Source organism: Glycine max, chromosome 10, assembly GCF_000004515.6.
Source record: "Glycine max cultivar Williams 82 chromosome 10, Glycine_max_v4.0, whole genome shotgun sequence".
Lineage (NCBI taxonomy): Eukaryota > Viridiplantae > Streptophyta > Magnoliopsida > Fabales > Fabaceae > Glycine > Glycine max.
The window spans coordinates 399,620-417,135 of NC_038246.2; the positions used below are offsets into that span (position 1 = coordinate 399,620).

Below are 17,516 nucleotides of genomic sequence, written 5' to 3' on the forward strand. Positions count from 1 at the left end.
CAATGGGCCTTGGATTTTGCGGTTTGTGTGGGACGCAACTCCATAAGCAGAGCTAACACCAATAAACCAAGTGCAAGTTCCCAGAAACATCGTGTCATGGTGGAACATGTTAGTTTGTTTGATCTTGGCTTTTGGGATCAAACGTCACGCCATCCCTTAATGTTTAAAATAGATGTAAAAGATTAAAATATTAGATAAAATAAAAGTTTGAGATTAATCATAAATTTTTAAAAAATTAAGGAAGAAAACACATATTTGATTCTTAACTTAAATCTAATCACATCTACTCCAATTCAACCAAATTTAAGTGAATTTCTAAATATACACAATTTGAATAAAAATATTCAAAATTAAATCAATTTCTATTTCTAACCATTCTAAAAAATAAAAAAATAGGACAGTAAAAAAAATAGGAAGAATTTTGTCGTGCTTGTAGTAGTTTTACTTCTCTACTTGTGGGTTAAGATTTTTTTTATATATTTAATGAATTCCTAAACTAGTGACTCCAAACATACTCATAAAATATTGTACTTTTATACTACAAACCTTTTGTGGAATCTTTTTTATTTTTCATACCCTGGATATAAGAAAGAACATTAATTTTTATTCTTTTTCAATCTTTTGCAATTATGGATAAACTTAATTGTTATAGAATGTCATTGGAAAATCTTCTACACGATTAGATACTTTAAATATGAAAAATTTAATGAATATATACAAGGGAAGAGGGGAAATATATAATATAAATGAGGTTATGATATAAAAATTTAACTATGAACTCGTAATATTACTTAATCGATAATAAAAAAATAATATTTGAAATATTTTAAACTTAACTAATTACAACATTTTGTCAAGTATCGATCTTTGTCCAAACTTGAAATTACATTTTAGGAAGCTCACATTTTAACTTTCTTTAATTTTTCATACAATCCACTAATATAATTTAGGTAGATATCACAAAATCAAAGGTTTTGTTCACCAAAATTAGTTGAAAATTAAAAAATTAATTAGAACCTGAAAGTTGTTAAGTTAACTTATTAAATAATATATATTCAATAAAATTATTTGTTAAACTCAAATAGTTAAACAAGTTTTTCAACTAGTAAAAAAATATTAAAAATCAACTTAAATGACTTGTCAAATATAGTCAAAATTGTATAATGATAAATATTTTCTTTGTTTTTCTTTCCATTAGTTGTCTCTACAATGTATGTATTGTTACACGTAACTATATAATATTGATATATATAGCTAAATTAAATATATAAAATACCTTTTTTTCTAATTTAAAGTGTCATAAATGTTTTTCTAAACATATTAATTAGCTGTCAATCCCATAATACCAAATCTCTAGGTGTTTATAATAGTATCTCGAATAAGATTACTTCTAGAAGAAATACAAATACAAAAAAAAAACCACATATGACATAAGCACCATTGCGTGCAAATTAATGCAAAATAGATCTACATTGTAACATGTAAGCTATATAACACCCCTCATCCACCCACATATGATTAATCTGAAGTGATCAATAAGTGTTACCAAGCTAAGACTAGTTCTGCCTCACACCCTTTTGACCTAATTTTCCCAAATCCCTTTTTCCATTTCTTTGCCCAACACCACCATGGCCAACAACTTTTATAACAATGCACAATTTGCTGGATTTTATAACAACACCGACCCAAAAGGATGCCGGTTGTGCAACCAAGTTTTCACCGACACTCAGGCCCTTCTAACCCATGTTGAGTCTCACATGGCACAAGAAGAGGATTCACTTAGAAGGCTCAATTCATCACCACCAAATGTCAATTCTCAAATGCAATTGGGTTCACAACAGTTCCCACCACAACCTGCTATGGGTGATGGCAGGAATTTCCAAGCACAATCACAACCTATGAGGATGCCTCAACCAATTAGTAAAAACCCAATTTTCAATTCTAGCCAAATTGGCTCATCATCAACTCCAATCAGGCAAATGCAAGTTTCGCCACAAGCTTTTCCTTTTTCTGGAAGTATTAATGGTGATGGCTCTAAGCCATATATCTCGAAGTTGGAGAAACCCATCAAGAAGATTGATTTCATTGACTTGGTTAACATGGATGGCGATGACAACTTAGAGGTGGAAGCAATGGATTTGGATCTAAAGCTTTAGAAACTTAATTTGCCTTTAAATCGTAAGGTTTTTAAAATTATGGTGTCAGGTTTTATTGGTTCAAGTTTTTTAAGTTATGGGTCATGGTGTATTAAAGTTCTATTTTGTTGATTTTATTTTAGTCATTGGAGTTAAGAGTTATGTGATGCAGAGAATAAGAAAAAAAATGGAAAAAAAATGTAATGTTTCTTTTTGTTGTGTACTATGATATTGAAAACTACATAGCCGACTGATTAAATTATCATAATGGATTTTAGTTTTAAAAAATTATATTTTAATGTATAATATAATAAAGTTACTCATAAGAAGGTTTTGATGGGACAAGTAACTGATTTTCTTTTTGAAAACAAGTAAGAGCATGAATTTCGTGCACTCATCACTTTTTAATATTTTTTTTAACTCTTAGCATGATAGAACTAACGTGAAGAAACCAAAGACATAGGTGTGATGCACGGGTTGCACGTTGAAGGAGAGGCGTCATGAAGTCGTCATGGTCAGTGGTGAGTTCCACAGTTCTTGACACGTGGAAGCATGATGAATAGGAGTAGGAAAGCAAGTCGAGACCAAGAAGATTAGGGATTAAGTAAGGATTATAAGGATTAGGAAACTGTCTTTTCCAAAAACACTAAATAGAAAATATAAAAGAAAAACAAAAACATTAAATTTGCAAAATAGTCCTTGTACTTTAATTGGAAAAAAAAAACTAAATTATTATCTGATGTGGCAAAAAAAGTTACATGTCATTAAATGAAAGGATGAGTTACCAACCTACATATCATTGTCCATTAAAAAAAGCTACTACAACAAGGCAAGCCAATCCCACAAAATTTGTCTTGTGTGTCTTTTCTCATGCTTTTTGTTGTTCTTCATTATCGTAACTACCATTTTCCTTTTTCATCTTCTTTATGGAAATATGAGTTTTGGTGTGTCTTCTTAATTTTCATGCTCGTTACTCATCATAATGTTTTGATGGGATTGAGTAACTGATTATCTTTTTGAAAATAGGTAAGAACAATAATTTCTTGCAATGGTCACGTCTAAAGCTTTTTATAACTCTTAGAAACATAGAAATAATGTGAAGAAACCAAAAATGTGGATGCAATGCACGAGTTGCTTGCTCAAGGAGAGGCGCCACGAAACTGTCATAGTCAATGGTAACTATTGCATCATTGATGCATGGGAGCACGATGAATAGGAGTGAAAAAAATATCAAGACAAAACTTCAATCCCTTGAATTTGAAAGCATAGTAATAATGTTAGTCATTTATGATGTGTTAGATTGTGAATGAAGGTGAAAATTATACAAAGGAAGATAGTGATAATCTTGAGAAAATTATTGGAGATGACAATTCTTCACACATAAAAACCAAAACAATGATGTCAATTTGTCTTTGATGAGTACCGGGCTTGTTAGAGTCTTTGTACAATAATGTGTTTGGTTTCATGTGATGTGTTTGGTTTCATGTGTTTTTTTATTATCATGTTACAAGTCTTAAATATTTATCGACTTTATTGATGATTTATTATATTTGAGAATCTAGTTAACTATTACAATTTTTCTATCCTCCAAATTCGAACACTAAACTTTGAAATAATAAATATCACATCAAGGTTTGAAGAATGATGATGAACACATATAGAAAAACAAGAATCGTCAAACAAGAAACGAGAAAAAAGAAAAATATCTATAGAGAAATACACAGAGCTTAATAGAGTCTATTCTTTGTAATATATGTGAGAGATTAGACCTTCATTGTAAATTCACTCTTCGAGTGTTGTAAAGAATCTTTGATTTTAAATCAAACTTTTGTTTGTGAAAGCCAAGAGTGACTTAGTGACAAAACAATACTTGAGTGTCTTTAGATTCAAAGGGAGTTTAAGAGTTGTATCAGTAGTGACCTTGAGAATACTTGTAAGCCAGAAATGACAGAAAATAATACTTATTGTAGTCAAAGTTGATTAACGGAACTCTTTATTGTTGGTTGGTGAAGGAGAATTGAACGTAGCTCAAGTTGAGTGAATCAATATAAAATAAAATATTTTTACTATTCTTATGTAGCTTGCCAAAGTATTTTAAAGTTTATTATTGATACATTCTACACACAAGGTTTTCACTGAAAATAAGTTTTATACATCATTAGACGATAGTCTACTTGTGCTTAAGAAAACTTATATTAGTCACTATATGAGAGTTTTTATAAATTGATTTATTAAATAAACATCTTCCATTCAAAAGGATTTTATAGCTTAACTAATACACTATTCAACCCTCCATCTCTAGTGTGATTTATTGTATTTTAATATATGATATTTTTTGTCTATTTTTATTTTTTCTTTGAAGCTACATTATATTTAAAAATTCAAAATAGGAGCTTTCATAATAAAGTAAAATTTGTTTGATAAATTGGTTTTGCATACCTAGAGCTTTTATAAATTGGTTTTTTTTACTTTTAAAGTTCTTTTTAAAATAAAGACCACATGGATAAAGTGATGTGAAGTTGTTTTAGCTTAAACAAAGATTTGAGGTTCATGTCCTATGTATGCAATTGTGTTAAATACTTGAAAGGGAAGTTTTGTCACCCATACTCGAAGGATACATGTGCTCTACACAAACAAACAAAAAATCTAAATGATTTTTGGTTAAAAAGTTATTTAAAACTAATTGCCCCACTCAATGATAGAATATATTTATTTATAAAAATAAAAAAAATATTATGTAAAATTAATTTAAGGATAAGCTAAAAGTGAGTGACATAAAGAATACTTGCGGTAATCAAGAGTGACAAAGTAAAATTCATTTGTAATCAATTGTGATTAATGAAATTCTTTACCATTTGTGAATGAGAACTTAACCTAGCTTAAGTTGAGTGAATTAATATAAAAGTTGAGCTATTACTCTAGCTAGCTTTTGTCATTACTTATTTATTTTCAGTTGCTTCTATCTTATCTTTGAATGCACAAATTTTTGTAAAAATTATTTTTGCAAAAATCTTTTGTTAATATTTTAGACGCTCTTGTTAAGAACATTTTATTTTTATATAAGTGATAAATTTATTTTGTGAAACTCTCTATCTCTTGAAAAAACTTTAAGATTTATCTAACATACTATTCAACTCCTTTGGTGTAAAATTTATTATTTCAATTAAGCTTATAAGTTAGCTAATTTTAACTTATAAAAAAATTATTTGATTTTATTATTATTTTTCTCCTAAAAATACTTATAAATTTTTTTATTTAAGTAAGTCCTGATTAAAATGTTAATTTATCGAGTTACTGATTAAACTAGTGATTAAACCACATAAAAACCAATATATATTTATTGAATATGTAATTTTTATGTAAGATTTTGTGTATAAAATACACATATCATGCATATATGTTGTGGTGGTTAAATTTATTTTAAGCACCGCCAACGTGAGTGTGTGACTCCTATTTTGGACCAGACCAAATGACAGAATGTGTCCAATTTAAAACCGACTTATACAAATTAATTGCAATGCAACTCCTATCTAAAAAGTTGACAGGACCAGTCACACTCACACCATACTGAATCAAAATCAAAGTATGGTTACCAACCAATCTTAACCTCACCTCGCTTAATTAGTTATATGACTTAGGATATTGGGCAATTTGTTCCCGAATTGGTTAATCTGCTTTTGAATTGATCAGTTTAATAATGATTTGGTTAATCTTATCATATAGATTAGAACATTTTAGCTTTGGATCCATCAATCTTATCCTTTTATTGGTCAATGTAATCATAAAATAATATAAGGACACAAAGCTGAAAGGTTGGGGACCTGGGGTTATTTGCTAAGAATGACAAAAAACTGAAAAAGAGTTCCTTCTCCTATTTATAGGTCGATATTTTACCTTTGCAATATCCATTAATACCTTTGAAAATAGCTTATAATTAATAATGCAAAATCAGTCCATTGATATCTTGTCATGTGTTGGATTTCATTTGACTTTCACTATATCTCAGTATATGTTGATTATCTTTCCCCCCCTTGTAATGTCCATATCAAAAACAATATGCCAAAAGACACTATATAACTAGTGCATGTCATACTACATTTTCCCCCCTTTAAAGCTTACAAAAACACATGATTGATTCTCGGATTTATTAACCAATTTAAAAGTTACAAAAACAGATGTGTTGATACCATCATACAAATGCAAGTGAATTATTATATTACGTTATTCGTTTTTTTATTCTTTTTTATTTATTTTCCAAAATTCAATATAATATTAATTATTATCTCACCTTCGATTAATTCTTTAACAATTTATATAATTAATGATTATAAATAAGAAAAAAATAGTAAATATCATATTAGAAAGTTAAAAAATATTTTAATTCTAATACAAATAGAAATATATATTAGTATATTATTTAACTTATACGCTATCTTTTAAAATGAACGTATGAAAAATGGAGTAATTTGTAAAATTATAGCACCATAATTATAAACTTAAGCAAAGTGAACAGACATTAATGTCAATAGCAAGTGATAATATCTATAATTTTATTATCCACAAATGTTATTATTGAACCCATTCATAATTATTTCCAAGCTAGTCAAGCGACAGAAAAAGAAAGTTCTGGTAAACCTATATCATTATCACTATATGTATACATACATTGCAATTTGAATGATTTCTTCATTATTAAATAAGGAAGTTAAGCAGTTCGATAATGAAGTGAGTTTTAAAAGTGTAACATAGATCTTGGAGGACAATCGACGACCATCTACCATAACTTGTTCTAACTAAATTAGTTCACTTTAATGATATGATAGTTAACTTAAAAATCAATAGACTATTAGCATATCATTAATTATAATAGTTATTATTAATTATTTATATGTTAATTTATTGGTCTACTACATTTTGTAAACACTGTTAAGTTTACACTAAACTGAATGCAAGTTTTAATTCATGTTAAATAATCTAAAATCTAAAATTATGTTTAAATATCAACTAATGTAATTTTAAGTAAATATTCCCATAAACTGAATGGCTATCCTAGAAATGATACAAGCTGTGATTGTGGGGGCAAAAGTTAAAATGTGATCCACAATTTTAAGTAAATTTTCACATGTTAAAATGAATAAAGACACAAAATTTACATGCAATAAAAATGGTTACATTTGAATTTGTTTTTTATAGGCAGATTTTGAATTTGTTGTGTTAGAATGTCAATTCAAACATAAAATTAAATTATTTATTTTAATTCAAAATCAATTTTAGTTTCAGAATTAATATTAACATGCTTGATTATGTGAGAATTCACATCAAAAGTAAGGCAAAAACATATTTAACATAAAATTATACATTCTAATGCATAAAATGAGAAGAAAATTTCAGTGCCTAAAAATTCTTTTGAGCTCTTTCAATTTTGATCCAAAGCATTTCTATAACACGTTTCCAAACATATTATAAATAATTTTTTGCATTAAATAAAAAATTGTGCTAAATCAATAACTTACTTTTAAAATAATAATATAAAATATAAAAAAAACTATATCACTTCACCAAAAATCAATTTTTGCAATAGTCGCTGAATAATAGGGCGTCTATTCAACTTCAACGGTACTCTGCAATGGAAAACTATAGAAAAAAAAAACTTTTTGAGGGCAACAAGGTAATTTCATGCAAATACTGTCGATTTCGAAAGACAACTATGTTTCTGATAGCGTCACTATGTTGCCATTTGTCAAATTTTTGTGAAATCCCGGTTCTGCCCTCATTATTTTCTCACAGTTCCGAAAATATTTCACCCTTTTTTGTGATATTTGTGTGTGAAGAAGAATTTGGAAGTTGATGGTCCCTTCTGAGTTGGTATCCAAAGAAGAACAACAACGTTGGATCCTGTCTCACACACACTTCCCTCTTTGTTTCTCTTTGGAAGCCATTGAAGCTCTTCTTCTTCAGAACCCCATTTTCTAAGTTTTCTTTGCAATTTGCAACTTACCCTTTTCCCTTTTTGGACCCTGAAGCATGTTTTTGAAGCAAAGCTTGCCTTTTTAAGTCACCAAAGTCTAACTCCATTTTGAAACTTTGTTTTTTCCCTTTTTGGGTATGTGAGCTTAGCCTCACTTTAGAGACTCAAGTGTGAATGTGTGATCCCTGAGAAAAGAAAAGAAAACCCAGTTTCTGGTTTTTGGTTTGGTTTCTCTCACAATGAACTCTTCTACTAGGTTGGATTCAGCTGTGTTTCAGCTCACACCAACTAGAACCAGGTAATAATAGCGTCTGTTACCCCATTCATCAATGTATTTTTGATCATCTTGTTTTATTTATTTATTTATTTATTTATCATTTGTGCCATTTCTCACCACAAATAGAAAACAAGAACTAAAATTAGCGTGTTGATTTTGTGTTTTTTTAAGCACTTGGGGTATTTGATAGTCATAATAAAGTGATTTAAAATGGAGTTGACTATCTTTTTAGAAGTAATGATAGCTTGAGTTAGAGGACTATGATTCATTTAGTGATTCGGTTCATTTTACTTCGAAGTGTGTTGAAATGATTGAAGCCAACGTGATTTTTTTTTAAACTAGAGTGTGTTATCTTCCAGTTATTTATAAATGTTGTAGCTGATGTGGGCACTTTCATCGGTGGTTAATTTGTTATGTGATCACTATTGAAGTTCTTTGGATAGTACAGTTGCGTAATGTGTTGCTTATAAGCTTCAGTACTAGAAGAACTTGAATTTAAGAAATGGGCTACTAACAACTGAGGGAGTGTATGTTATTTTTACTAGTGTTTTTTAGGTCACTAATTGATCTATACAAAAGCTCATCCAAAACGATGGTCATGGGTATTTTCTGCTTGACTTGTTGATTTGATTTTTCACCCTCCTCTCTATATCTAAATCAGGTTTGACTTGTTTATAACTGTGAATGGAAAGAAGGAGAAAGTCGCGTCGGGTTTGCTCAAACCATTTCTATCCCACTTGAAGGCTGCTCAAGATCAAATAGCTAAGGGTGGTTATTCAATTGTTCTTGTGCCTGAGCATGGCAGTGACGCCTCATGGTTTACCAAGGGAACAATTGAAAGGTGTGGCTAGTTATCATAACTTGTTATTTTGTTAATTATTCCTATTAATGTATTTTGGAAGTTGGAATTTGAATTGTCACTGATCTTTTGTTTAAATATGCTTATTCAATGTTGTCATTTCTTCCAGTACTCAACATGGATCTAGTATGCCGTTTTGGAAGTACTGTTTTTGGTGTAATATGTTCTTCAAAATTCCTTTTTATATTTCTTGTGTTCTTACTCTTTCAAAAGAAGAGGGAAGTACTGGGGAAATACAATGAAACCATGCCTTTGAAAGTTAAACACAGATTAAATGACTTGCAACTCTAAGGTTGGAAACTTAAAGTTTGTCCTCTTACAAATGATTCATGGTGAGATTCAGTTGTATATAAATTAGCATGCTGAACTAATTTCCTCTGCTTCTGTAGGTTTGTTCGCTTTGTTAGCACTCCTGAGGTATTGGAACGTGTGTATACTATAGAATCTGAAATTGCACAAATTGAAGAGGCAATTGCAATTCAAGGAAATAATTCTATAGGGATTAGCTTTGTAAGTAAATATCTAACAATTTTCAAATTCAATCACCGCAATTAAAGGTCTGTTTAAAGTAACTTGTATATCTGCAGGTGGAAGAATACCAAATAAAACATGTGGAAAGCATTGAAGGTAATTTTGAAAGAACTGGTACCTCTATTGCAAATTATTATTGTGTAAAACTATTAACTAACTTGTATTCAACAAATCTGGATATATTTAAAGCTTTGCTGAAATTTATTACTGTTTGCAACTAAAAAGACTTGCTGCTTTGCTCAGGCAGGAAGACTCAGCAGGATACGAATGAGGAGAAAGCTATTATTCTTTACACGGTTAGAAGGTCTTGAATACCATATTCTTATATTGATTTATTATTTTCTAATGTCTGTGTGCATATGTGCCAGTCTGATACACTGCCACCTGAAACAAATGGAAGCACCAAATCGGAAGGAAACTCAAAGTAAATTCTATATCTCTTCAACTTTTTTTCTTCTTTTCTATGATCATCCAGTAGGAAATTTTAGTTGACAACTGTGTATGATTAATATAAAATGCTCCAAGTGTTAAGAATAGTCCCACATCGGGTAATTCATGAACATGATAAGTGCTTATATAGCTGGGTAGACCACCCCCTTATGAACCGGTTTTTAAGGGGACCTTTCGGATGCCTTTGCTGCACTATAAAATTTAATATGGTATCAGAGCCATATTCTGCTTCTGTCCGGTGGGTGCCGCCAGCCCTCGCTTTGTGGTGACGAGCCCTGGCTCGAGGGGGCGTGTTAAGAATAGTCCCACATCGGGTAATTCATGAACATGATAAGTGCTTATATAGCTGGGTAGACCAAGTGCCCATGGCTGACCTGAATTTCACACAATAAATTTTTTATCTAATTCTATTTGGGCTTTGTAACATCTGCTAATACATGAATTGCAATTGGGAACATTGGAACAATTGATTCCTTAGTGACTAACTTCTACCCTTGTTTTCTTCCCCTTGCTTTTTGCCCTATGATAAGGTTTTTGTTGTTGTTGTTGTTGTTGTTGTCATCTTATCTTTCTTTATCAACATGATAATATGCTATCTTGAAATCTTCAGGTCTTCTCTTATCTTTATGGATGGATACTGTGATTGCCAACATTTTCTCTGGCAAACAATTTAATAAATTTCTCGTACTTGGGGTTGACCTTCCACCCTTTCCAACGAGGTTCTCTACAATTCATCACAAGGACTCCTTATTGAATTTAGTGGACTAATATTAGCACTTTAATATATGATAAATGAAGTGACATTGACTGAATTTTTGTTATAAAAATTAATTAAGCTAACATCCAAACCTTATTGTGTAGTTCACATATGTAAAAGCGGTACTTTTTAAAATGTTGTACTCATTGAGCATCTGTTCGTTGTGTAAAATTGGTTGTTAACATCTGTGTTGTATTGTATTCCCTTCTTTATGTATTGTTTTAGAGTTCAGCTTTTGAAAGTCCTGGAGACACGTAAATCTTTGCTGCAGAAAGAGCAAGGAATGGCATTTGCACGTGCTGTTGCTGCGGGTTTTGACATCAACTACATGCCAGCTTTGATGTCATTTGCTGAATGCTTTGAAGCACCACGCTTGATGTAAGAATAATTATCTTTCTTAACCATTTTTCACCTTAAATAATGGTTAGTGAGATGTTGGGTTCTTGGTCAATTGGTTGATAACATATATGTGATTTCTGGATGATATTGCTGATTCTAACTTTGTCATATTTCAGGGATGCATGTAGAAATTTTATTTCTCTATGGAAAAGAAAGCATGAGAGTGGCCAATGGCTTGAAATTGAACCTGCTGAAGTGACACCCAATCGTGCTGACTTCTCTGCAATAAATGCATCAGGTGTCACACTTTCCAATGTGGTTACTACATCCCATACTGAAATGGACTCGGAAAGTAATGGGAAAACTAATTCAGGTACCAGACAACTCCAGCACATGTGGACTTTTATATTTGTGCACTGTTTGTGACTTAGTAGTGCATACCTTTATTTTAACATAGGGCTAGAAGTCATTGAAAGGATTGTTATTTTTTTTTAGTGGATTAAGGGGAGAAAATAGTTGGAGGAAGATTCATTGGGGATATATGAAAGAACAAAGGGTGGTTTGGAAGCCATACACAACTCTTATAGTGGGTTGTAGGAGGTTAGGTGGTAGCTGTTTAGGTTCTGTGAACAATGCCTGCAAATATGGGTTTAAGGGTTTGCCAATTTGATAAATTTTATCTTCTATGATTAATGGAAAGAAGAACTAACTGGGGTTTTATCGAATAAAATTGTTAATTCTGCCTGCCAAGAATTAGGAATACTAGATCTGAGCAAATTAGAAAAATTCCTGATGCCTAAATTTCCTCTCCCTTAAAAATGTACTAACATTATTGTTTACACATTTATAGATGTGTTTTCAATGGACAGACAACCAACTGCAGGCTACCAAGATAATGTTCAAGGTCATTTTCCAAATAATGGGTTCTCCTCTTGGCCTGTTCATTCTTCCCCAGGTGCTTTACCAATGTTTCAGCCATATCCAGTTCAAGGGATACCCTACTATCAGACTTATCCAGCAAACAGCCCATTTATGCAGCCAGTTTGTTCAACACCAATAGGACATAGAAGACATTCCATGGATAATGGACAGCTTACAGAATCTGAAATTCGGGACGAAATGGATATGGAGAGGGAGCGTTCACTGACTGGAGAACGACGGAAGAAGGCTGGCCGATCCAGCAGACAGAAATCTGGCATGGTGGTCATTCGGAACATCAATTACATAACGAAGACAGAACGATCTTTGGGCAGTGGGTCATGTTCAGATTATTCCTCTGAAAGTGATGGAGATAAAGTTTCTCATGAATCAGTTAAGACCTCAAAAAGAAGAGGATCCAGTGACAAATCTTTTAAAAGGTTGAATTCATCTGATAAGGAAGTAACAGACTCTGGGAAAGATGCTGATGAAGGACAGTGGCTAGCATTCCAAAATTGTTTACTGAGAGGAGTAGATGAAGATAGACGGGCCATTGACCAAGGCCAGTTTGATCAAGTGAGAAGAAAAAAACATGTTGCAGTCAATGATCCTATAGATTTTACTGAGCAGAATAGGCATGAAGCTCAAGGAGGTGGAGCCATAGATATGCATAGCATTAGAAAGGGATTGGCCTGCATGCCTAGGTCATCTAATGATGATTTCTTGTTATCTAGGTCAGGACAGTCTGTTAATGGTAATTTACATTCTTCCTCAGATGTGGCATCTGTCAATGGACAAGATTGTTCAAGCAATAAATTGGAAAGGAAGTTGTTTCATGATACGAACAATGACTCATATATAGTCAGAGTCAAAGATTCAGGAAATTTTGAGAGAAATGCTATTGACATGGACTCCGAGTTCCCTAAGGTGAATAGGAAGGAAGAAAAGACTTCCAATTATCAGCCAGATGAATTGAGTTTGATGCCTGAACGAGGAGCAGAAAAGGGGTCAGTGGGTTATGGCCCTGCCTTAGACTATGAAATGCAAGCTCAGGCTGGAAGTGGTGCTTTGCAAGATAAAAAGAACAAAGGTTTATTGGCTCACACCAAACCAAGATCTAAGATGTTGGATAAAAATCTAAAATCGAAATCTACTCCAAATAGTTCTGATGTAAAAAAGATTGTTGGGCCAATAAGGAGAGGAAAGACTAATAAACCAAGTCCATTGGATGAAGCAAGAGCACGTGCTGAAAGACTACGTAACTACAAAGCTGATCTCCAAAAACTGAAGAAAGAGAAGGTAATCTATATTCCCCTACCTACTAATCTCCCTTTCCCATTTTCTTGTTTGTATTGCCTATGCGTAGCATAAATTTGAAGTAAACTTAACATTACTTTAGTATGTTTAACATTTAGATTAATAAGAGATTCATGTTTCAAGGTCATTCATATGTTTCTCAAATCTATTTATTTCTTCTCTTTTATTTATAATAACTAGGAAGAGGAAGAGATAAAACGCCTCGATGCTTTAAAAATGGAGAGGCAAAACAGAATTGCTGCCAGGAGTAATTCAGTTGCTACCAAATCATCCACACCACCACAGAAAACCAAGAAACAGATTCCAATGAAATTTTCACCTAGCTCTTATAAAGGATCCAAATTTAGTGATTCAGAGCCGGGTTCATCCTCACCCTTCCCAAGATTTCCCATCAGAATTGCTTCTGTTGGATCCAGTGATTCTTCAAAAGCCCCGAAAACCAGCAGATTGAGTACTCTAAGCCACTCAGCTACAAACAAATTAAGCCGATCTGCACCTTCTCTGCCCGAATCTAAGCAAGAGAAGGGTGATGGTACATCTGATACTAAGGCATCGATGGCAAGACTTAGAAGATTGTCAGAACCTAAAATCAGTACCATTCGTCATACTTCCTCAGTCTCTGTTAAACCACGAGGTTCTAGGACAACTTCAGTGACTAAAGCAGCTAATGAAACTGAGATCAGAAAGATTTCTGCAATTGTGAATCATGATAAAAGCAAGACTGCGACCCTTCCCGAACTAAAAATTAAAACACCTAAAGCTAGCAACATTTTCCAAAATAAATCATCAATTAAAGAGAGGACACAGAGGCTAAATGTTAACAAATCTTCTATGAATTCTGAAGGTACTATGCTAAAGAAAAATGAATTTGGAATTTCACCTATAGATGATGAAGATGATAATCCTATAATTGAAAAGACTGTTGTAATGCTTGAGCGTGAAAAACCTTGTGCCCCCAATATTAAAAATGACAAGTCAAAAGAAAAAACAGGGATACCAAAGAGACAGTATGACAATGATAAAGTGAAGGAGAAACCTGAGACAGTGTCAAGTTATGTTGCTGTTCATGCCCCAGTTTCAGTAGATATGGAAACCTCGGAGAGCAAATCACATGTGCAACCCTTATCATCCAAGGTGTGTTTTCATAAATTTATTTATAGTTAACTGTTTTGATAGTTTATACTCTTGTAATCAATCAGTATGCATAAAAGAAAAAAGACCATGAACTATTTGTGAATGTTCTGTCTGTCTGACAGCATATGATCTTTTAAACTAATAACAGTAAATATGAAATATTAAAAAAATTATAGTGACATGTTTTTTGTGTGAGGCTTGAAACTGCAGCTAATATGTTTCCTCTAATTTATGTTTGGTGAAGCACAAGCATGTACCACCAACTTTACATCCTTTTTTTAGATTGTGAAAGTGACATTATAGCATAACATCAAAAGCAGGTACACTTTTTTAAAATTTTGCTTTTCTACAAACTCTTGTAAGATATTTTGTGGGGAAGAGAAATCTATGTTCAATTCTATGATTAGGATAAATTTGCTGATATTTAATTTTTAATTTCAGGAATGATATGTTATTTTAGACCTGTAAGTGTATGGGCAGAAATTGTTAATTTGATTTGTTATCATTGACATGCCTGCAAGAAAATGTTAATTTGATTTATTGTTGTTGACATTCGTGTGTTGTAGTTGTTTATCTGAATTCTCCATGCATGAGATAACTTGTTATACATCAGTTAATTTTGAATATATTTTCTTCCGAAATCAGGTTAAAACAAATGATACAGGGAAAGAGCCTTCAAAATCATCTAGCATTCATATTACTGAGGAAACATATCATGCCCCGCATGCTCGAGTGTCTTCTTTGGAAGATCGTTGTTCACGAAACTCTGAGCATGGTAAAGCACCTACCACAAGCTTGGACAGTGCATCAATTGGTATGGAGACTTTTAGATCACTGGTGTCTGATTCCAGAAACTCAACACTTGAGAAGATTCCTGAAGTGATTGAGAAGCCTCGGGTAAAGGAATCATCTAAAGGGTTGAGACGGCTGTTAAAATTTGGAAGAAAGAATCACGACTCGCCTACTGCTGGACGCAACATGGAATCAGATAATACCAGTATTGATGGTTCTGAAGCAAATGAGATTGGAACTAATGGTTCCTCGAATGAAGGTAGCATGATCTTAATGGCAACCAGCATATTACTATAGTAGTATATATTAGGAATTACATTTTTAGAGAACTTTCTGATATATGGTACACTTTCACTTCAAACAGCTCTATTTTACAAATCACATTGTTGATACCATGATCCATACAACACTCAAAACCTTGTGTTCCAACCAATTAGTTTAAACTATTAATCTAAAAATATCAAACACAACTTTGATGAGTAAGGACTAAACTGTGGACTCCAAACCCATTAGTTCAAAGCTGCCAGTACCTAAATGAGTTCATGAATCTCCCTCCCCCAATACCGAACACTGACATACACACTCCTTTCCCTTCAGATTTTTTGTCATTTAATTTAAAGGCCATAAAAAAGTTAAATATATAAACCATTCTGGTAACATCAATCTATAGCTTTGAAGATTCAAGATTATAACATACAGCATAGCATCTCATAAAATCAATTTTTTGAAATAAGTAATGTATTCTCTGGCATATGCATTTACCTAAACTGCATTGCATGTTGGTTAAACCAAAATCATTCTAGTTGCTGTCATGGATGGCCATATTGATCTGGTATTGACTTCACTTGCACCAACATTCAGAAATGGTTTGCTTTCTCAATACTAAAAATCGCAAGTTACTTGAGAAAGTATAATGAACATAAACCATGACTAGAAAATGTCAATCATTGAGTAAAAACTGTTGACTAAGTGAAAATCCAAGGTGCATTTGGCTTGTTTTCTGTTTTCATTTTCAGTGGATATATTTTTGCTAATAATTACAAAATGAGGCATTGTTTTCATTTTGTTTTCCATTTTCAAGAACTTACGCAGGGAACTGCAACATCATTTATTTATTTGCATCGCTTCCATTGTTCTTGACAACACTGGAATAAAGTGAAAATAAACACAACACATCCTGAATAACTGTTCCTATTTTGTTTTTCTTTTAAAAAAAGACATTATCATCTAGATATAGTACTAGAAAGTTATAGCTTTTGCTTTGTCTTTTAATATATTCATCCTTGCTCCTTTATAAAATGCCTTGTGATTATTATTGTCATGTGACCAATTGATAGAAGGTCAAACCATATTGTGTTTTATCTGTAACATATGACTGATACTCAAGCTGACCATACATTGGGATTTGCTGTGTTGTCTTAGTTCATACTCTGAAGAATTTGATCTCTCGTGATGATACTCTCACAACCAGTGCAACTCCTCCAAAGTGTAAGCACTTGCTCAATTTATTCAAGTGAACTTGAATAAACTCTTGCTTTATCTTATCATCTAGATTCCTATTAATATTCTTAGTATGGAACATGTTTAACACATCATTCTTATGCAGCTTCTCGCTCTTTCTCCTTGTTATCGCCATTCCGAAGCAACAAAGGAAAAAAGATAACAATGGCCTGACAGAATTTATGCTGTTACTTAAGGTTGACACAGTGATCATTTACTTGATTCTTTTAATTTAATTTAATTTTTCTTTTTTGGGGGCTTCAATGGTCCTGTGTGTCTAGCACTCTAGCTGAAAATATTTTCCTGTTGGAATCCAGCTCTTAACCAAAAGCAATTTTAGGCCCTCTTTTTGATAGCCCTTTTGAGCTTACCTTCTCAAATTTATTGGAAATCTAGATGGGGAGATTGATTCTGAATCCTTGAGGAATTGGTTGGTTCAGCATCTGGTGATGTAAATTGTGCCACTATATGTTTTGACATTAGGAAAATCAATTATCGTACTTTTCAATGAAAAAGAAAAACAAACATTTCAACGTAAA

At 32.2% G+C, this 17,516-nt stretch overlaps 1 protein-coding gene across 3 annotated transcripts; it reads left to right on the forward strand.

The window, feature by feature from the left end:
- The first annotated feature begins 7,957 nt into the window (after window positions 1-7,957).
- Window positions 7,958-17,516, forward strand: LOC100808390 (COP1-interacting protein 7). 3 transcript variants are annotated; one of them, XM_014762868.3, is made up of 13 exons: window positions 7,958-8,401; window positions 9,042-9,221; window positions 9,629-9,749; window positions 9,827-9,866; window positions 10,014-10,066; window positions 10,139-10,194; window positions 11,203-11,355; window positions 11,493-11,689; window positions 12,167-13,533; window positions 13,732-14,685; window positions 15,331-15,736; window positions 16,900-16,965; window positions 17,084-17,516. In XM_014762868.3, exons 1-13 carry the CDS (start codon window positions 8,343-8,345, stop codon window positions 17,149-17,151), a joined length of 3,720 nt encoding a protein of 1,239 aa, XP_014618354.1. In that variant the 5' UTR covers window positions 7,958-8,342; the 3' UTR covers window positions 17,152-17,516. The 3 variants fall into 3 exon arrangements, with proteins under 3 accessions (XP_014618354.1, XP_014618355.1, XP_006588541.1); XM_014762869.3 differs by lacking the exons at window positions 7,958-8,401; window positions 9,042-9,221 and adding an exon at window positions 10,831-10,939; XM_006588478.4 differs by lacking the exons at window positions 7,958-8,401; window positions 9,042-9,221; window positions 9,629-9,749; window positions 9,827-9,866 and having other exon boundaries at window positions 11,249-11,355.